Genomic DNA, 23,300 nt, shown 5'->3' on the forward strand with positions numbered 1-23,300 from the left:
CCTCTTTCCTTCATCTTTCTTTATACTTAATTGCATATTGTTGCTATTTAACACTGAGCATGTTCTCACTCTATCAGCCATAAAAGCCTGATGGATCAAATATGATGCAAAACATAAAACATTCTTTTGGCTGAATGAACTGTTCGGTTTCATTGTTTTCTGTCTGTGTTTCATACGTCAGGCGCCACAGACAGGAGCTGTTGAGATGTCTGCTCGGCTCAGAGAGGAAGAGGAAGAGGAGAGCTCCAGAAGAAACACGGAGACAGAACACATGAAGATCTCACTGCTTTATTAGACTTTATTACTGAACACAAACGATCCCAGGCGCTGTCTCAGACGCGGCTCCGCACCGGCCCCTGACACAGGCTCACGATGTCCGAGGGGAAGCCGTCTCTCAGCAGGATCCCTCGCTCCCTCTGACAGTCCAGCTCAGACACGAACCCGTACCAGTAGATGACCAGCCCCGGCCCGAACCTGTGGACGGACAGAGAGAGTCCTGAAGAACAGTTCACATCAGCAGTGTCAGTCCTGTGGTCAGCAGTGAAGAGAAGCTGGGGGTTTCATGTAGAAACCGCTGACATCTTAACATTAGGTCAGTGCTACACTGAAGATAAAGAAAGTTGGTTTTATTGTTTTCCTGTATATATCTCAACATACAAATGCATTTCTTTGAGAATCAAAGACTTTTTTTTTTATTCACTAATCAGATATTTTAATTTTTTTTTTTTTCTCTCTTTTTTTCCCCCCAACTACAAATATAAAGAATAAAAATAAAGATTGATTTACTATATAAGAAAATGATATAAGATACTTAGTCTTGTTTCCTGGTGGGATCTAAATTAAGTGCATTTTACTTGGGTCAAATTATATGCCAGTGTGGTAATAAAAATAATCTTAATGCAAATGGAAACAAGATTATTCTGAGTAGTGCACATCTCCTGTAGCTCCGCCCTCCCTCGACACAAGGTTAAATACGACACATGTGAATAACAGCTTCAGTGGTGTAGGCTGTAATGTTTTGGGCACGGAAACTAGATTTTAACGCAATTGATTGGGTTCGAGTCCGGCTTCTGCAGAGCTCGTTCTTCTCACTTTTCCCATCACGTCACATTAGAATTTATTTTCAATAAAAATGAACAAAATGTTCTAAAAGTGGAAGTAAAGAGCCTAACGAGTGTTCAATAATGATGTAACTATTTATAATTGTAATATAATCATTTACAATGTTATTATTGCATCCTGTTAATGTATAACAATACTGAGGTGCAAATGTATCTGCCAGTATAAAGTATAACTAGCATCTAATTATTTACACGTAGCCTGTTGCAAAGAACTGCTACTTTTACATGTTAAATAGAATATATCACGATTTTCACTGTTCATGTTTTCTGTAAATAGCATCTAGAGCTACTGGCACTTAGCCTACTGTAAATAGTATCTATCGCTAAAAAAGTATGTTAATTCCACTTAGTGTAAAGAGCCACTGCCGTATTCTTCTTACTCTATTGGCAGATCATTTGTAAAATAACATATATATAATATATAATAAGGCACTTAAAATATTGTTATTAATATTATTATTTTATATATTTTCTGCCCATGAGATACCATAAAATGATTAGCTGTTAGTTCATTAATCTAACGTTCTGCCAGTTTTCACCTGTGATATTATAACACTGATACGAATTATATTTGTATCGAGTCTGAAGTATGCAGACTGCTTTTTGGCGGGAGCTGTTGCCATGGTGAATTGCAATATGGCCGCTCCACTGATAATGTATTTTTATAGTTGTGGTGCACGCGCTTAACTCAGAGTCAGTCAATTTAGAGTTCAGCTGTTCTGTAACCGAACACTCACAGTTTCCCATCTCAGGGTAAGTCATGTCAGAGTTCAAGTTTAAACTCCGAGTTGGTTGAACCTCTTTAGTGAAACGGGCGCTGGTCGTTCTGAAATCTCCGAGCACAGTCTGTCACCAGTGTTTGTGTGTTACTGTCTCACCTCACGAAAGCAGTGACAGCGTTGTTGTGTTTCGTCTGCTCGCTCAGCCGCAAGTCATTTACCACAAATATATGAGAGTTATTATATTCAGTGGCTTCTACTACTTCTCTTAGTGATATATGACCCTGGAGTCATCAGTAGCACAGGTGTATTTGCAGCAATAGACAACAATACATTGTATGAGTCAAAATTATTCATTTCTCTTTTATGCCACAAATCATTAGGATATTAAGTAAAGATCATGTTCCTTGAAGATATTTTGTAAATGTCCTACTGTAAATTAGAGATGCACGATAATATCGGCACAACATCGGTATCGGCCGATAAAAGCTTAAAATGACCATTATCGGTATCGGCCGATATGAATATTTCTGCCGATGAGCCAAACCGATATTCTCCAAGTGAAATAATTGACCTGTTTTTCAGATGTAAATGTCTGTCTACATTTGTAAAATAATAAATTTATGGTAGAATCAGTACAGAAGAGATACATGGATTTCTCTTCAGTAAAATTAAAGTTTAAATATATCAGTATATATTTGTAAATATATCAGTATATATTTGTATATATATCGATATCGGCATCGGCCAAAATTATTTAGAAAATATCGGCATATCGAATATCGGCCAAAATCCAATATCGTGCATCCCTACTGTAAATATATCAAAACTTAATGTTTGATTAGTAATATGCATTGCTAAGAACTTCAGTTTGAACAACTTTAAAGATGATTTTCTCAATATTTAGATTTTTTTGCTCCCTCAAACAAATACTGTCCTCCGAACAAACCACAAATCAATGGAGAGATGATTTATTCAGCTTCAGATGATGTAGAAATCTCAAATAAAAAGGCCTTTATGACTGGTTTGTGCTCCAGGGTCTCACATAAAGCGCCGGTTTATTAGGAAGATGATGATTTTGTTCTCGTCGACTCGTTATGTTTCATGCAATATTCCAATTTTGTGCACAGGTTAAATTCTTTGTATGTAAACCTGGATTTGGATCCTACAGATCTACAGCAGCCCATCACAGTCAGCTTCAGCACAGGAACTGGAAACTGTGTCAGACTGATCAGATGCTCTTCATCACAGTCCTGCACACAAAACTAGCAGTTCTTCCAGACGTTCCCTTCACTTCCAGAATCCCATCCGGTTCATGGAAATGTTGTGGAGGCACAGTGTAAACATTCAGATGCTGTAAGACGAGACGAGATGTGAGGAGCATGGATGCTGGGATGAGATCTGGACAGAGAGAGAAGCTGACTGACACACATCTGAGTTATCACAGAGGTGATCTGTTGAGGCTCTGAGATCTCAAGGCTGACGGATCACATACTGTAACCCAGTGAGACCACGTCCGGAGCTCCGCTGCTCTTTCAGCGTTCAGAGACGGACCACCGTTGTGCACATTACACACATTCACTCCTGGAGCGGTCTTACTGTGTTTCTCCACACTGACCCTGGACAGAAACAGCACTAGTATTCTGGACAACAGTACTAAACTAACTAAAACTAAAACAAGATCAGAAAGGAGCAAGAAAATATAAATATTCAAATGTTGTTGAAAAGTCCCGGACACTGTGAAACATCATAGTGTGATGAACTACATGAATCCAACCATCAGTGAAGAATCACCTCGAGACCAGAGTCACTGTGTGCCAGTTCACAGTATATCAAACCTTTATTTCAAATTTAAGTACTCTTATTTATTACACTTATTACACTCTTATTATCATGGCCTTGGATTTACTCAATATTTTGGCCATTCTCTCTCTCTCTCTCTCTCTCTCTCAACTTTTTCCTGCAGGTTTAGCTTTATTCCAAAGTAAATTAAAATGTTTTCCAATTAGTCATTATTCAAACAGAATAAAATATTTAATTCTTTAATATCAATTCTGCTGTAACCTGGTGACTGTAAACAGGAATATTTTGAAAAGGGAATAAAAACCCGAGGCAATATATCAGTTTTAATTATCTATTCCAGTGTTTCCCAGCACTATTCCTGGACAGTCATCCAGAATCATGTTTCTCTGCCTCCAGGAATGAACACGGATCTAGTCAAGGCATGAGCACTAGTGGTAATAGGGTCGCCATGATTTTACCAAATAAGACTCTTCTGATGATCCTGCATCAACATTATTGTCCAAAAATATAGACTTTCCCCAATCCCTACCCCTAAACCTTACCCTAACCATAATGTATTCCCAAAATCAGTGTAATGATATCTGATTAACAAGAGCGTAGAAGCACCTCACTCTGGCTGTAAGCCTAAAGCAGATATTTTCTCAATTCTGATTGGTTGATTGGAATGTTTTTCCAGGATCAACAAGAACGGTCTGATTTATTTGAACAGTATTTGAAGGAAATCAGTAAGATTAAACTGAAGTCACCCGACTCTACTGGTTATCATAACTAACATCAGATGGGTCGGGACAGGATGACTTCTCTTCTACTGACTGCTGGGTTTGGAGGAGAAAACAAGGAAGGGAACACAAGCGGTTGACTTCATCAGCACATCTGATATCATGAGGTCATGCCTGCAAAACAAGCCCAACACAAGAGAACCAGCTCTCTAATAACAGAGCACACCGGCGGCGAAGGGTCTGGGGTTAAATAGATGCGGTTGTGTCCGAACAGCCTCCGCTCTGAAGGCAGAAACACACAGGCCGCTGTACTTCAATGCAAAGGTTCCTTAAATAAAGGCATAAACGGACACGGGGCTCCAATTATAATTGAGGTCTATTATGTGGGCCACCGCTTCACCACCAAAATCTGGCACAAGTATCGCTCGGGGGAAGTCAACGATCTTCCAATAAACATCTAACTGCGTAACGAGTCGGTGAAATTGTTTGTGAAATGTAGCTAATTTGGAGCGCGTTGGCTTTGGCGGAGGAGAGAGTGGGATGCCGCTGAGAGCGTCGCTGGCAGACACGCTGCCATTAGCCTTAACGAGCGCCCCGCGTTTGATTTTAAAGCAGGTGCCATGCTGGTTAAAAAGGCATTTTAATGAGAGCGCAGCACTTAAGAACAAAAAGCTGAAAGGAAGTGCTGAGAGAGTGAGTGGTCTCCTCCCCATCAATGCACACACATAATCACAGAGTAATTGAATAACTAATTACAGCCCTCCGCGGTGTCATCTTCCTTTAACAGCTCATCGATCAAGAGTCTTAAAGTGCTCATTGACACTAAAGACCGCAACTTCAGCTTGCGTTGTAAAGAGTTCGAGTCATTGGGCGCCGCAAACAGTGTTTTCTAAGTTCAGTCCGTACAGATGGAACCAGAAGAGTGTACAAACTCTGTCAGCGCAGAGAGCAAAACAGGTTCAGTGAGAGAGCAGAGATATGGAGGAGGAAACCCCAGATGGGTTTATAAATGAACAGGTACCAGTGATTATGTCTGCTTGTTGATCATGACACCCAACCAACTCCGTTACACAAATCACAATGATCGGTGCTAACATTACAATTTAATATAAACCTAAGCGCATCATGGTACAAAGTGTCTGAAGAACTTAAAAGTGTAGAAGATGCTGATTGATACAAAATGTCTCCATAGTCAAGGACTGACATACTGTACATACAGCAGAAACTACTCTACTCTTGCCTCAAAAGTTTTTTTTTTTTTTTTTTTTCTAGCTTCAAGCATTTTTTTAATCAACACTTAAATGTAGGTAGATTTCATAAAAAAATAAATAAAATAAATAAATAAATAAAAAAAATATGAGAAAATCGTATTTTTATCAAATACTAAATCTGGATCATATTCAGGAATATTATCAAAGCAAAGATGCAGTAGATGGCTTCCATCAGTTCTCCTAAAGCTTCACAGGCCTTTAACACTTTCTGGATCCACATTTCACTTGCTAACATATAGGCTAGTTTTGATGATCGCATTATTTTTCATATGTATATCAGTGGTCGACCAATATATCAGCAAAGCCAATATATCGGCCGATATTTGACATTTTTTCTAAATATCGGCATTGGCTGATAAGGGTTTCTGATTGCCCGATGTGTTCGAAGTGGGACTTTTATTTTGACGGCACTGCACAATGCTCACACTCTCTCTCGTTTACTGTAATCATTAACAGTTCTGTCTAATACAGTTAGAAGTTTGTCTAATAATCAGATAGAATTAGTTAAACAAAAGGATGTAATGTATGCAGAAAGTATAATAACGACTGCTTTCATCAAACATTATAATACTTTCATGTTTGCCATCAGCATGAAAGCAAATAGGAATTTATATAATTTAAGGGTGTCATAAAATGCCAAACTCACTTTTATAAGTTGTTTGAACACAGTTGTGTGTCCGCAGTGTTTGAAAACTACCAGCCTATAATGTAAAAAGTCCACACACTCATTGTTTTATAATCCCAATAATTCCTAAACTGTCTCTTCTCACTAGCAGCTCCAGATTACTCAGTTCTATGACAACATACTGTAGTCGGTGAAAGTCCACCCATTTGTGACGCTCTCTGCACTATTAGCATACAGACAGCCCTGAGTGTGAAGCAGCGGTCCATCATTACTGTTCTCCTGCTGTAGATGCTGGAGGTACAATGTCAGCACCAAAGAGGCATTAAAAGTGTCGTGTGTTGGGATGCAACAATGAACACAGTCGTCTCCATAGACCGCTGAGGACATGGTTGTGAACTTTATCTTTCATTTTCAAAGAAAATGTGCCAAAAAAAAAACAAAAAAAAAAAAAAACTGAAATGTCCTATACTTTGAGCTAACATTTTACACTGGACTTCCTCACAAACAAGGGTCAGTTCAGTGCTGGAGTTGTGCAAAGATTGCTTCTGAAAGAGGGATTGATACCAACGCTTTGTGTGCAAACTCCAGACTAAGTAAGCATCACGCCCAATATTTTGTTTTCCAAAAGAGCATCTTGACTCTCTGTTTTGCTAACGTTGCTAAAGCTACCATTGTCTCTGCCTGTTTTCCCTAATGCTGCCTTCATGAACTACCACAATGATCATGAATAGGAATGTGGAACTTAAAAACTGCATTTGGAAGCAATGTGTGAGGTCAGTAACATGGTCACCACCAGTTAAACCGTAACACCGGTCTGCCCACGAGCAAGCTTGCACTCTGAGAAGGGAGGGTTGCCAGGTTTTCACAACAAAACCCTCCCGTGAACATGAAAAGTGTTAAAGTACTGGCCAATTGTGTGGGAAAACAGCAGACTTGACAACACTGAAAGGGAGGCAGGAGAAGCAGCTCATTCTTATTTAAAGGGGACATACAAATAAACATTGTTATAGCTCATACTCTGAAAGTGGCAATTTCAAGACGCTATAAAAAAATACCTGTGAGATATTTTCAGATAAAACTTCACATACACACACATCAGAGAAGAACAATGCATCAATGCATTCTATGGCACCCTTAAACAAATCTTTGAATGACTAATGAACATTTAATTTCACAAACCTTGCAAACTTAGTCAAATCCAGCTGTGAGATCTTGTGAAGTGTGTATCAGCATGATTCTCTGTGTGACATCAGTCCGTCTGAATTGAATGATTTAAACGTTAAACTCATGATTTCAAATTATGCTGAGCTTTATGCATTTGTCCACTGTCATATTCATGTCATTTTCTCTGTGTGCTGTGTGTAAAATGAGGGTTACCCTGGCTTTATTTGAAAAATATGATTCCCAATGCACACAAACTTTCCAGAATACCGAGTGCCCTGTTGATTACAGTGTTTACTTTCTTTTTAATCATATTTGTATTAAATAATTATATATATTGTGAAAAATTCTGTCATCTAAAGTATGTTTATTTGACATTTTTTAATCAGACCACTAATGCTTACATACAAGATCATTGTTTCGGGATTTTCCAGGTCTGTGTTTTTGATCAAGTGATTCTAGACTCATCCATCTAATAGCACCCCCTAGTGTATAACAGTGGAAACATGAAATATTCTGTGTTTGGCAGGGAAAGAGATCATGCAGATGTTAAATACTTGAAAAAAGTCTGCACCCTCTACCAAAATTCACAAGCGAGATGAAAACAGACTGAACAGTTAACTGAAAAAAATCAAGGCAGCAAAGACAGAATGCAGGTTCGTCTTACTGAAACAGGCTTGGTGAAGAGATGGTGCGCTGACTGGACGTCTTTTATGCTTCTGTAAGACGACCATGTCAACTCAACACAGAGAAAGGATTCAGTCCTCATACAGAGGATGGTGGCGTCAGCGCTTCGGTCAAGGCTTCCTCTCGGCTGGTGATTAATTGCAGTTTATTTATAGGGCTCGAGCGACTCAAGGCTGTGAGCGAGGTGATAGCAGCACACAACCTGCGTCTCACATATTTTACTGGACCGGCCCCGGGGCCCGCATGCAGGAGCATGGTCATGATAATAAAAAGCCTTCACACAAACAGGATGTTTAAAGACAGCATGAGAAGCGGCCTCGAACGGACGATAAATAAACGCTGTGTCCTACTCCATAAATATCACAAGGTGAACCTCCTGACATCCCTGGGACACTGTGATGATGCTGGAGAGACTTCCTTCTGCACGCGAAGAGCCCTCTGGCCAGCAAAAACAAAACACACTCGCTGTGATGAACCCTTTCCAGCATCATCAGCATCCTAAATCCTGGAAAGTTTTCATATTTCTACTGTTTTTCATATTTGTATATTTCTAACACTATTCTTTGTATTATATGACCTTTGCAGCAAATGACGACTTCCGCTGCGGAGAAACCCGGAAATGTGAAAGAGGTCCATTAAGCTGGACCAGACGGCCATAAAGAGCAAGCAATCTTCCTTTAGGTTTAACTCTACACCTTCTCTTTTCCCGCTTCTGACGAGGTTTCAATCCGGACACGATGCAGAGGAAGTGAAATGTCCCTTCTGTCGATATGCCAGCAGAGATTAAAGCAGGATTAAAGCGTTCTATCTAAACGCCTCAGAGACGCTCTGGGTCTGAACAGCTCACGACTCATTTAGTCCCATCAGGGGCAGCTAACGGCCACTCGAACCCTGAACCGCGACACATATTGATAAGCTCATTAATGCATGAGGCTAAAGACAGCCGCTCTATCCGCGTGTGGCTGTAATTGCATAAATCTGTTCAGTGCCCATTATCTGCTGCTTATGGATTAATGATCGCCAGGCTATCGGTGAGGTGAGACCCAATAAACGCCTGACCCGTCTGTGATAATGACTGTGGAGATGGCACTTCCAGATTTAGCCACATCATTTCCTCCACAATGACAGCGTGGAGAGCTGGGAAGGTGACGAGAGCAAGATGAGAACAAGAGGGCAGGAGGACCTTCAGCCCAAATCAAACGCTTGTAATATTATAAATCAATGTAATTCAACCTTTCTGGAAAAAACAAAAACAAAAAATAGTAGTTCTTGCTTTCTTTTTTTTTACTTTTAAAAGAGAAACGTATCATAGTTTCCACAGAAATATTGTGCAGCACAACTGTGTTCAACATTGATAATAATCAGAAATGTTTGTTGAGCAGTAAATGATCATATTATTCTGATTTCTGAAGATCATATGACACTGAAGACTGGAGGAATGATGCTGAAAATACAGCTGTACATCACAGAAATACATTACACTTTAACACAGATTCACACAGAAAACAACTGTTTTGAATTTTAATAATATCTTATAATATTACTGTATTTTTGATTAAATACATCTTTGGTGAGCAGGAGAGAAAAAAAAAATATATATATATTATTCCAAACATGTACCAAACTTGAAAGGATGCCACCACCAAGATGTTTCTGCTCATCTATGCTCATGGACCGCTTTAGGAAAAGCTGCTTTTAAAAGTAATGCGTTACAATATTGTGTTACTCCCTAAAAAAGGATCTAATTCCGTTACTTAGTTACTTGTTATGTAAAGTAATGCGTTATATGTTGCTTTTCCTTTTAAATGTGGGCAGGGCTTGCTTGCTTGTTTTTATTATAAAAAGTTATATTTTTGGCAAAAGTAAAAGCCCTTCCACAACAGAAGTGAAATAAATACGTCTCAGGCTGAAGGAAATGTGAATTCATGTCTGTACAGTAAAGCGCAGGAAAAGAAAGTTCAATACTCTTCAACAATAAAAAAGAACAAAATGTTCGATTATCTTGAGTAATTTTTGCTTATTAATATGGTTGAATTGGCTCATCAAAAGGTCAGGAGCCAAGACATTATTAATAAAATGGGATTAAATACATAAAGGATATTTGCATTATTTAACAAAACTCCTGCAGACTGCGTCATTTTCCGAGTTGAGGAATACTGCATCGGTTTTCTTCGTAAGTGAGATGAATTCATGCATGTGCACTTTTATACAAGAACTAAAGTTTTTCTCAACATAGGGACAGAGGAGAGATCGCCTCAACAAATGGGTAAAGTAACTGGTGTTACTTATTAGAAAAAGTAACGTTATATTAGATTAGATTAGATTAGATTCAACTTTATTGTCACTGCACATGTAGGTACAAGGCAACGAAATGCAGTTAGCATCTAACCAGAAGTGCAATAAGCAGTAAGTACAGAATAAAGGTCTATAATATGTACAATAACTATACAGGTAAGTATTATGGACATAATTTACAGATATTAAATACTATAAGCACGATATACAGATAGGTGTACTATGAACATACTATACAGATGGGCTATGTAAAAGTGTATGTACACTATAGGCAGAACTATGAACATAATTTACAGTATTGCAATGGACAGTAAAGTGCATAGAAAAAAAATATTTCAATGTGCAAATGGATTATACATTGTTCCTGGATGAACAGGCAGTAGTGCAAGTAATAACAAGTTACTTTTTGCTTGTTGTGAGTAAATAAATAAATCAGAGTGTTGAAGAGGGGGAGGAGTCTATGTGTGTGGTGTGGGGGTGTTGAGGGGTGTCAGAGGGCAGAGTTCAGCAAGGAGACAGCTTTAGGGAAAAAGCTGTTCCTGAATCTTGTGGTCCTTGTCCGGAGGCTCCTGAAACGCCTTCCGGAGGGGAGGAGGTTAAACAGTTCGTGGTCAGGGTGAGAGGAGTCCTTGAGAATGCTGCGAGCTCGACATAGACAGCGTTTCTTCTGGATGTCCTCAAGAGCAGGAAGTGGTGTCCCTGTGATGCGCTGGGCAGTTTTCACCACCCTCTGCAGTGCCTTGCGGTCAGCTACTGAGCAGTTCCCATACCAGACTGTGATGCAACTGGTCAGGATGCTCTCGATCGCACACTGGTAAAAGTTCACCAGGATGGTTGAAGACAGCTGGTTCTTCTTCAGTGTCCTGAGGAAGAAAAGGCGCTGGTGAGCCTTTTTGACGAGGCTGGAGGTGTTTGTAGTCCAGGACAGGTCCTCCGAGATGGTGGTTCCCAGGAACTTGAAGCTGGAGACACGTTCAACAACCATCCCGTTAATGTGGATGGGGTCATGCGTGCTTCCTTTCTTCTTCCTGAAGTCCACAATGAGCTCCTTGGTCTTATTGGTGTTAAGGAGCAGGTTATTGTCAGTGCACCATGTGGCCAGGTGCTGTACCTCTTCCCTGTAGGCAGTCTCATCGTTGTCACTGATGAGGCCAATCACCGTGGTGTCGTCTGCAAACTTAATGATGGAGTTGGATCCATGCACAGGCTTGCAGTCGTGGGTGTAAAGGGAGCAGAGGAATGGGCTCAGCACACAGCCCTGTGGTATGCCAGTGTTAAGTGTGATGGTGGTGGAGTGGTTGTGGCCTGACCGAACATGCTGAGGCCTGTTGGTCAGAAAGTCCATAATCCAGTTGCAGAGGGAGCTGTTAATGACCAGGTCTCCAAGTTTTGTGGTCAGCTTGGAGGGAATGACGGTGTTAAATGCTGAACTGAAGTCAACAAACAACATCCTAACATACGTGTTGTTATGGTCCAGGTGTGTGAGTGCAGAGTGCAGCACTGTGCATACTGCATCCTCTGTGCTCCTATTTCTGCGGTAGGCAAATTGGTGTGGGTCCAGTGTGGGTGGGAGGCAGTCTTTGAGATGTGCTAGGACCAGTCGCTCGAAGCACTTCATAATGATGGGTGTGAGTGCTACGGGGCGATAGTCATTCAGGCACGTTGGGGAGGAGTGTTTCGGTACTGGCACAATGGATGTGGACTTAAAACATGTTGGCACAGTTGCTTGGGTGAGGGACAGGTTGAAAATGTCTGTGAAGACCCCTGCAAGCTGCTCTGCACATGCCCTAAGCACACGTCCAGGAATGCCATCCGGGCCAGCAGCCTTGCGTGCGTTGATCCGGCTCAGTGCAGTGTGGACATCTGTGGAGGTGAGTTTGAGAGGTTGGTGGTCTGAAGAGGCTGAGATTTTGGTGGCCGTCTCCTTGCTGTCGCTGTTGAAGCGAGCATAAAAGTCATTTAGCTCGTTAAGGAAGGAGACGTCCGTGACTGTTGGTGTGGAGTTGCTTGACTTGTAGTCACTGATGATCTGGATGCCCTGCCACATGCGTCGGGGGTCAGAGTTGGAAAAGTGTTCCTCTACCTTCAACTTGTAGCAGTACTTCGCCTTTTTGATGCCCCTTTTCAGGTTAGCCCTGGATTTACTGTAGGCCTGAGCGTCGTCTGACCTGAAAGCGGTGTTGCGGGCTTTCAGCAGAAGTCGCACCTCCTTGTTCATCCATGGCTTCTGATTAGGGTATGTTGTTATCTGTTTTTCTGTTGTTACACTGTCAATGGTGGAGTTGATGTGATCCAGTACAGAGGAGGTGTAGATATCAATGTCCGTGTGAGAGCCACAGGCAGCCTGTGAAGCAAACATACTCCAGTCAGTGTGTTGAAACCTGTCTTGAAGTAAAGAGTCAGCTCCAGTTGGCCACACTTTGATGGTCCTCACTGATGGCTTCACACGGTTGATGAGGGGTGAATACTTAGGGGTGAGAAACAAAGAAAGGTGATCAGACTGTCCGAGGTGGGGGAGGGGGCTCGCAATGTAAGCTCCATTGATGTTTGTATAAACATGATCCAAAGTTTTGTCTCCTCTGGTGTGGCAGGAAATGCTGGTGAAATTTGGGGAGTACTGTTTTTAATTTGCAGTGATTAAAATCACCCGCGACAATAAAAGCAGCCTCCGGGTGAGCAGTCTGTTGTTTACTAATGGCTGCATGAAGTTCGTTCAAAGCAAGCTTGGCATTAGCATCCGGTGGAATATAGACTGCGGTTATTATGGTGGAAGTGAACTCCCGCGGCAGATAAAAAGGTCTACATTTAACCATGAGAAACTCTAGGTTAGCTGAGCAGTGTCTCTCAACAATGACAGTGTTCGTACACCAAGCTTTGTTGACATAAATGTACAATCCACCACCTCTTGTCTTACCGGAGTCATCTGCCGTTCTATCTGCCCGGAGCATGTAGCGTCCTGCTAGCTCAATGGCATTGTTGGGTACGTCGCTGTGTAGCCATGTTTCTGTGAAAACCATGACATTGCAGTCCAGAAGTTTCTTACTGTGGGTGATGCGGAGTCGTAACTCATCCATTTTGTTCACCAGTGACCACACATTAGCAAGGAAAATGCTGGGTAAAGAGAGCCGGAGCGGTGTTAGCTTTAGCTTAGCTCTTAGACCTCCGCGCTTCCCCCGCCTTTGTTTACGATCTCGACGCTGCCTGCGAGCACTTCCGCCCGGCCGGGTAGAGTGCTTAGCCTCGGGTGTTCTAGCGATCTCAGGGATGAGTCGAAGATTGGTGATAAAACTGCTGGTAAAGTCCTCACCGATATCCAAAAGCTCCTGTCGGGTGTATGATGTTAAAGCAAAGCTGTTCAGTACGAACAGACCCGAGATGAGCAGGAATAAAACTGCAAAATTGCAAAAACTGGAGAGACGCTGAGCCTCGCGATGTAAGAGGCTGACCTTTGACCTCTCGCCTCAGATTGAGTGTCGAATGGCCCATGGTTCGGCAGGAGTGGAGCACTCTGCTCTCCATTGACCTCAGTGGTGCTTTCCATCACATAAATGGGTGAAAGCTTTCATTAAGAACTCCTGCCATTTCATTAAAACATTACAGCACTTCATTTCGCAGATAAGACGTATGAAATGGCCCATAATGAAACCAAGACGCACTTCAGAATGCAGAAAATAAATCATCTGCTAAAAACAGCAGGATCTATTAGTCAGGACAAATGAGAAGAAACACATCAGGACAATGGCTGCTCTTCATTACCAGATGAGATCATAATGAAAAGGCATTGCATTATGGGTAAGAGTTGTGCTGCTGATGCGAATCATCAGGGGATATGAGCTCCTGTAACCTGTTACGCTGAACTCCCAGCAGCCCCGCTGAATAATTAGCCGTCCTCTCTGGGGGCATCAAAACAAATCCCTTCCAATGGCCTCCATTCTGCATGGGGCCGGCTGTGGGGCGAGAAGCGTCTAATCCCGCTCTTAACCCCACACTAATGTGTTTCCAATTAGCTGCGAGCCGCGCTGTAATCAGCAGCAGTGTGCAGTGTAACCCGAGCTCAGTCTGGCCCGACCCCGGCGTCTCCAGACCCTCCTCTGAGATAGACCGAGAGAGAGCCGCTACAGACGCACTTCTTCCCAACTAATGATCCGTGAAGGGAGGTGCTGGATCTTCAGAAAACCTTCATCAGGTTTCAGAGGTCAAACTAAACATTACACAAGTTTATGCTGTTCATGACTCTATGATAACAGAGCTCTTTCTATAGTTATGTAGAGTCGAACCAAAATGTACTCCATTCTCACATTACATCACAGTTTATTCACTATAGTTCAGAAAATGGTAATAAAATATATAACTGTCAGAACAAATTCATCATAATAAATGTCAGATAACTTTGATAGAAAGGTATGTAATGAATTCAGCTGAATAGCTGTCAGCTGTTAAATATAAGAACACAATTAGATAAAACCAATGTAGCTCAACCATTTACCAATGCTTCACTTTGTCCAGTCTGTGGTGTAAAAGATCGCATTAGCAATTCAAGATAAAACACTTAAGCAAAACATGGTCTGAATAATTTTGGTCCCAAATTTTTATCAGTTTTACTGGTAGTCCATTGTATGAAGACTTTTTGGGTATAATATGTTACAGAAAGTACATTTATGAACTACAGTGTCCTGCACCCACTGGTTTAAACAAATCAAAATACAATACATCTGGTGTCTGAATAGTTTTTGGTTTGACTGTATAAGTACATCCAATTTTACCTGCATACATACAGTACACTTTTTTTATTATTGATTTTATTATGCAAGTACAAAAAACAAAAACAAACAAACAAACAAACAGAGAGGCAAGGCAATAGGGGGAAAAGAGAGAGAGAGAAAGAAAAAAAAAATCACAATGTACATTCCCCTTCACTTTATACATACAGCTATCTTTTCCTTTTCTTATTCTGTCCTTCCTATCCCCTCTCCCTCTCCTCCCCTTTTTTCCTTCCTCTTTCTTACTTTTTCCCTTTTTTAACAAGACAAAAGGACAGTAGACAAGACAAACACACACACACACACACACACACACATACACACACACGCACGCACACGCACGCACGCACACATTACACTGGCGGTGCTATTTGAGCGAACTTTTGAGAGGAAAAATAAATAAATAAATAAAAAAAACTTTAAAAAAAAAAAAAAGGGGGGGGGGGATAATTTAACCAAATAACCCAACTAGATTTACCAAAAATAAATATAATATAAATTATGTTAAGCATAACTATCGTTGGGCTAATCACAGAGCGTCAAATATTGGTTTCCACACAGAGTTAAACTGTTTTTATTTATTTTTGTCCACTGTTTAGGTAATATTTCATTAGGTTTTCCAATTTATCAAACTCTGGGGTATCTGTGTTTTTCCAGTTTTGTAACAACTAGGGATGCACCGAAATTTCGGCCACCGAAAATTTTCGGCCGAAAATGGCCTTTTCGGTTTTCGGCCGATAGACTCTTATCACCGAAACAACACGGCCGAAATGTTGTGATGACGCAAACAGAAACCGCGACCTGCACGTGCACCTGCATAGCAAAGACCACGAGCTCCACGCGACATTCACTTAACACCAGTGAGAACATTCTCTCTCTTCGTATTCCTTTATTCGCAGCACTAAAGCGTCTCCTAACAAAGAGATTAAGACGGACCACGAAGTAAATACAAAGAAAAGTACAGTCTTATAGAGTCTGTTAGCACACGTCTCACTGAGATCTTTTCGGATCCTCTGCACTTCATCGCGAATGTGCTTGATCCGCGTTATAAAGACCATTACTTGGATGCGGAAATAAGGCAGCGCGCACGAGAAATGATCCAGGCCGCGCTGGATGCGGAGAACTCGCGTGGAGACGGAGAAGCGCCAAGCGCAGGATACAGATCAGAGCGCAGAAAAAAAGACTGGTCTCTGCACCAGATGAGTGGCATGCACCATCGTTGTCTGATATGTTCAGTGGAATTCTGCAAGAAAGTGCCTCAAATAATAATAATACGTTGGCTATTTTGTTCTTATACACACACACAAACATATATACATACATAATATCAGATTGTAGCCATATTTATGCTAGATTTTCTGCTAGATTTCTGCTTTAATTTGATAAAAATGTTTATTTATGCCCTGGCCCTATTTAAATACACTCTCTCAAATATTTCTCAAATGTCAGGCAGATGACAAGCTCAACTGCTCAACAGTTAGATGGTTATCTGTCTGAAGTCCCCATCCCCAGAAGTGATAACAATCTTGCCAACTGGAGAAGTAATGCACTTTCTAGTCCTACATAGAAAAATTTCAAATGCACTTCACCTAAATGCACTTTGTTTTTATGAGAGAACTGTTCATTTTAAAACCTTTCTGCAGGCCAGTAGGCCTGTACATTATTATTAAATATACACATGAGTGGGATACATTTTTAGTTTGAATTTTATTTTATACTGTGCATTGTTGCAATGTGCTTAATAAATATTTACATCATTTGTAATTATGTATTTTTATGTTTTTTTTTAATAAGTTATGTAATTGTAATTATCTTTGAAACTTTAATATTAATTTATGCACTTGCAATGTCTTAATTTTAGTAAAGTTAGTACACGGTCATAGCAATAAATGCAATGGTACTAATATTTGGGATAATTTATTTTTCGGTGTTTCGGTTTCGGTTTTCGGCCTTGGTTTTCTCTTTTTTCGGTTTTCGGTTTCGGCCAAGAATTTTCATTTCGGTGCATCCCTAGTAACAACAACTTCTTATAGACTGAGGAAAATATGAATTACCATCCCATATGATATTTCATATTTGTTATATTGTGGAGTAAGCCGGCTTCTGGTGTAAATACACATTTCTGTTTACAGATGTTAGAGAGACAGCTCTCAATATCAAACCAGGTTTTCTCTATTTTTTCACAGTACCAAAATTAATGAGTGAGATTTAAGCATGATGCCTCAAACTTATCAATTTTATCCCTATTATAATAAATTCTAGTCATTAATTTATATTGAATCAATCTTAGATTTTCATTGGTTGTGGCTTTATATGTTAGATTTAAGCACTCCTATTTTGTTTTGGCATTGAAGTCCATTATATCTCTGTCCCAGCCTTTATATATTTTACCTAGCAGATTACAACATTATTAACATAATCATACATAACACACATAAATGTTTTCTTTTCCTTACTTTGTTTCAAAAGGGTCTTTATTCACTATATCACAATTCTCTTTGACCCAGTTTTTTAACTGCATATATTTAAATACCTCTGAATTGTAATATATCTTTCAATATATCGATATATAATTTGAGCTAATAATGTCTGATAATGCTGCGATACTTCCATCCATCCAAGTTTTCCACATTCATTTAGTACCTTTAATTTTAACAGACGGATTGATCCAAATCTAAATGTGTTGGAGTACCGATCTCCATCTTAAAATCTGCTTGTTTTTCCCCACATATTTAATGTACTGTTGACAACAAAATTACATTCTTCTTGGAGAACAAGATAATAAATGATTTGGTTGTAGTTGATTATTTTCGATAACCAGCCAAGGGTCTTCATTAGTATTATTAATAATTTGATCAATGTAAAACATCTGTGCTGTTATTTGATACAGTTCCATATTAGGAAGGTTTAATCCCCCTTCCCCTTTGGAGCAAAACAATAGATTTATTTTTATTCTTGGGGTTTTTCCAGCCCAAATTAATTTATTTCCTTGAAAAAGGTTTTTGGTGGTGTCAACGGGATACATTTAACCAAATAAATCAACTTAGAAAGCCACATCTTCTTTACCAAATTTATTTTACCAATTAGATTCAATTTGAGCTCACTGTGATTATTTAAATTACGTTTCAGATTATTTTTCAGTGTTAAAAAAATTACTTTTATACAATTGCTTTTTGTTTGCACTGATATAACAACCTAAATATTTAATTTGAAAGCTTTGTACTTTAAATTGTTTAAATTCTTCTGGATTCATGTGCTTTCGGCGAAAGGTCAAAATTTCAGTTTTGCCACTGTTAATTTTATAACCTGAACTTTTTGAGAATCGGCTCATTATATTGATTACACTCGGGATTTAAATGTCCACATTACTAAGATACAACAAAAACAACAGTAAATAAGCTTAATTTATATTAGTTTTTGCACATTAGTTAAATTAAAAAAATATATATTAATATGTTCTCTTACATATGCAACAAATTCTGTATCCATTAAATACTTCCTATTCATTCTCCAAATTCTATGTTGTAGGGTGTTTTCTTTCAGAATCATAGCACTGACTAGTGTTGTCACGGTACCATAATTTCAGTATTCGGTACCGATACCAGCGAAAATCCACGGTTCTCGGTACCAGTTTCGGCACCAAAGCAAAACACAAAAATATGCTTATTTAGAGAAAAGAAAAAAGAAAAAAGAAAAAGAAAAAACACTTTATCAATAAAAAAGTAAAACCAATGACATTATTTATACTTATTTACAATTGTGTTTAAAGTTTTTCTACAAGTAATATAATTATGAAATACAGTAAAGAAGTTTCACCCAAATTTAATTTATGAAATTTAAACATTATTTTTTTTCTATTAAAATTTAAACAGGCTACTTTTATTTTGACACTGGTTTTACTCAAATGAAACAGTAAAATGCTTGTGAAGTGACTCAGAACAGTTCTGGTGATGTTGTTTATGTATTTATGTCATCATTACTGCAAGCGTCAGGTTAATTTATGCTAACTTTGACAAATTCCGTGACTGTGCACATTAAAATCTAAGTTTAATTTTCATGACTGGATTTTAAGATCCCGTCCGTGTTTTCTTCTTCATGGAAATCATAGCGCTGTATGTGTCAAGAACCGGGTTGAGCGGGTCCTCGGTACCACCAGTACTTAAAGAAACCTGGTACCATGGCATTTGCATTTTTTTAGTACCGACTTGGTACCGAAGTACGTGGAGCATGATCGTAAATTATAATATTATCAATTTCACATGATATACACTTATTAATTTCCCCCTTAAGACACAAAAAGAATACTACTATAACTATTCTGAGTAACTGAATAATAAGTGTAATCTTTTGAGTTTGGATGTAGGGTCCTCCATATATCTTGAAGAGCATTAACAGAAATACATTTCTGTAAATGTTTTGGAACATTGATCTTCCTAGTTTTCGCTGTGCTGTCACAAACACTAAAGATGCTATTTAGGTCTCCTCCAATAATTATCAGACCTGTCTGTAAACTATCAAGTCTTGTTTGAATATCTTTTACAATGCTCATATTTGAAGCCGGAGGCCTGTAAATGCTCAAAAGCATATAAAATCCCCAAAATAGTTCACATTTGATTATAAGACCAAATGGATCTGAATACTGTGACACTAGTTTAAAGGGTATTCTCTTATTAATCAGTATCCCAACTCCTCTACTTCTGGATGTATATACCCTTAAAGACTGCTCCACCCATCTTCTTTTCGAGTACTCTATTTGACCGGCTTTAAAATGAAGTTCTTGGAGAAAAACTATGTCAGTGGACATTTTTTCCAAATGATAAATAACTATGTACATACAGTACACTCAAGCATAGCAATGTACATAGCAGGACCTAGAGCAATAGGGATAACTGCATACCCAAGCACATTTTTAGGTCATCATTTCTCATAGTTACACAGTCCTTTAAGTACTACAGAAGTGTGAGAATTAACCTGCACTACTCTACAGACGCGCGCGGCTACAGCAAACCATACGGTCTAACAGCACTCGTCAATGGCAACAGCTATATCCAGTCACGCAAACTACTCGACTTTTTCTCAAATATGGCCATTTTGAGAGAGAGAGAGAAAGAAAGAGAGAAGCGGAGTTTAGTTGCTTCAAAACCAGCTATTTTACCCCCCCTCGTTGCTAAGAAATTTAATATAGCAATTCAGGTTTGAAAAAGTCACAGACAAGTTTCTGAGCTCCTGAATGCTTCTGTGTGCACAGTGTGATCTCAGCTCTGTCAATTTCTGAAAAAAAAAAAGCTTCAGAAACTAATTGTATTAAATGCAGATTTTTCTGAACATTCAAAAAATCTTTATTCACTGTATTTTTAATTTTGTTGCAAAACATTTAATATCATAATTTTATCATCCATCTATAATATATTAAGATACTATAAACATCACGGTTTTGAAAAATGCATTTTGTTAAAAGCGCTATGCAAATACATTTTAGTTGAGTACTTATTTCATGTAACGTTTCCCAGGATTTGAGAATACTTAGTCGTAATAGAGTTTTAATTGCTAATTTGTTTGAATACTACACAGTTTACTTTAATTAAAAACCCTCAGCACTCAATAGTTTGGATAGTCAGAATGGAAAAAAGTGCTTAAATGACAGATTACGGATTTCATATAAATGAAAGACAAATTATTTTCTTACATTAACTTTGGTAACAGAGCTTGATGAATGCAGTCAACAATATAATACTTGTATAAATGAGGGAATGAATGAGCTGTTGAAATAACATCACCTATGTACCATACAGCAATATGATGAAATATCCAAGTAACGGTTGAAATGACTTGGCATTTCACATACAGTTACATTAAATTAAATTAATGCATTTAGCAGACACTTTTATCCAGAGCGACTTACAGTGCATTCAGGCTATCGGCTTTTACCTATCATGTGTTCCCGGGAATCGAACCCACAACCTTATACACTTGAAAAAGCAAAACTCTACCACTTGAGCTACAGGAACACTATATGTATATACATTTACTACATAAACACTATATACACTACACTATATACATTTAACTCATTCAAGATTTTTATTTTCTTTTAACAGAACTTAATGAATGCAGTCAACTAAAGAATATTTGTAAAAAAAAAAGAAAAGAAAAAAAAGGGGGCCTCAGATCTAGAAATAACAATCTTGAAAAAAAAAAAGAGAAAAATAATGCAGGTGGTATTGTTGTGCTATTTGTATGGAGAAAGGAGACGGAAATCACCAGATTATAATGCAGACATTGTTTAAAACTAGCTACTATTTCTGCTTCTCTCTGCAAATAACAGGGATTTGTGTCTGTAATCCTATAAGAGAAAGTCAGGAGACACGAGAAGCTTATTTCAGCGGTGAATCAGAATCATGACATTCCACTGACAGCTGGAGGAAGAGCGCTTATGAATAGGTGTGCAAGCTGGCTGTCAGACATCCAGAGAGAAAACACAGGAATAGGACCCTAAAAATAAGTGAAGCCCATCCGAAGAGCGTCCACTGAGCAAACAGGCCTGGCCCTCGTCCAAGTGGCCACCTCTGCTGGTGTAACTGTGACTAAATCAACATCTCAACGCTTCCTTCACTCCAGAACACTGAAGATACTGAGACCTCACTCAAACAGGAGATCTCACACATTGAGAAGCATCAGATCATGATCTCACCACCGGTCAGAGGATGAAGTTCAGTGTTCAGCGCTCTGGGGGTCGAGACTCATGGGACCCCACGGGGCCCTTCTCAGAGCTCAACTAACTAGTGCTGGACCCTGAATGTCTGGGTGGGAAACTGAGGCCCCTCACACATAAACACACCGAGTCAGAGAAAACTGCTCAGTTCAACAGTTAAACACTCACTGTGGGGGAAAGACCCTGGAGAGGAGCCACAGTATATGCAAGTTGTGTCAAGCCAAAATAACACATTTTGGAAACCATTTTGAGGAACCATATTACAGAATATGCTTAAGTCTGTATTTAATCACTACAAGTATGCTGCTACAGGCCCAAGTTTCATTTATCTTTGGTTCTCTGTAACCTTGTCACTTCCATTTGTTTTATTAATAAAAGATTGTGGAAGTAAATGCATTATGGGTCCCTGCTTTAATAGCCAGACAGTGAGAAACAAGAAAATCTGTATTAAAACAAAAGACGCATCGATAATGGTTTTATCATCGCAGCCCTCTGAATCTTAACTGAATTGAATCGTGAGGTGCCTAGAGATTCCCATCCCTATATCTCATCTTCTTTAATTAGCCATTATTTGGGTGAAACCCACACACACACACAAAATACAAATAAATAAATGTGCAATATAAAAAAAATCCACTGTTAAACCCTGTTTTTTTTTTTTTTTTTGATCACTGCATAAAAAGAAAGCTATTATTTGATATGTAAATGAACTGAGCAAACGGTCCTGGTCAGCGTGTGATTGGCTGGACGGATGAAGCAGCACTGGAGATAAAAGCTGCTCACTGTTTTCACTGACAAGCTGCACTGCAAATCAGATTTCACTGTCATTTTAAAACATTTGCAAAGCAAACAGATCTCGAGTGGGTGAAGCGTCCACCTCTGCGCCTCCAAAGCCTGCGAGACATCAGAGCACAGCTAAACTAATTATCCAGAGGATCAAACTGGATGTTAAATACTCCAAACATGGAATAAAGGAATCAAACGGAGACATGAAGGGGTCATAGCAGAGCCAAGCAGCGTCCCTCGGGCGTCTGGACTGATTGTCACTCGTTTGGAGGCTGCTGAGGTTGGTGGGCTCAGGGGTTTGTCAGTCCGACAGTTTAACCCTGTTTTCCAAAGGAAACAAACAGACGTCTCTCTGAGGATGACAGCGCTGACCTTTCAGAGCTGAAGAGACGGGAAGAGGAAGGGGAGGGAGACTCTGGACACAACTCAGAGACCTATCAAATACATCTCCCTTCCTTAAGTGCTATTCATAAATACATAACATTTGCTTACATATAAACTATATATCAATATAAGCTTACATATGTGACCACAAAATTAGTCTTAAGCTTCAGTTTCTTGAAATTGAGATTTATACATCACCTGAAAGCTGAATAAATCATCTCTCTTTACTTAATATCATAATGATTTTTGGCATTGAA

General features: G+C 39.3%; 1 protein-coding gene across 3 annotated transcripts in view; it reads right to left on the bottom strand.

The window, feature by feature from the left end:
• Positions 1 to 268: 268 nt before the first annotated feature.
• cdin1 (CDAN1 interacting nuclease 1) overlaps positions 269 to 23,300 on the bottom strand; it is a 100,247-nt gene continuing 77,215 nt past the window's right edge. For 2 of the 3 annotated variants that reach the window (XM_052579813.1, XM_052579812.1), the window contains exon 12: positions 269 to 474. In XM_052579813.1, the coding sequence (XP_052435773.1) occupies positions 333 to 474 (142 nt within the window). In that variant the 3' untranslated portion in view covers positions 269 to 332. Of the gene's footprint in view, positions 475 to 7,431; positions 7,517 to 23,300 lie in introns of those variants that run through there. The other variant, XM_052579815.1, reaches the window with a different exon arrangement.

Source organism: Carassius gibelio, chromosome B17 (assembly GCF_023724105.1).
Source record: "Carassius gibelio isolate Cgi1373 ecotype wild population from Czech Republic chromosome B17, carGib1.2-hapl.c, whole genome shotgun sequence".
Taxonomy (NCBI): domain Eukaryota; kingdom Metazoa; phylum Chordata; class Actinopteri; order Cypriniformes; family Cyprinidae; genus Carassius; species Carassius gibelio.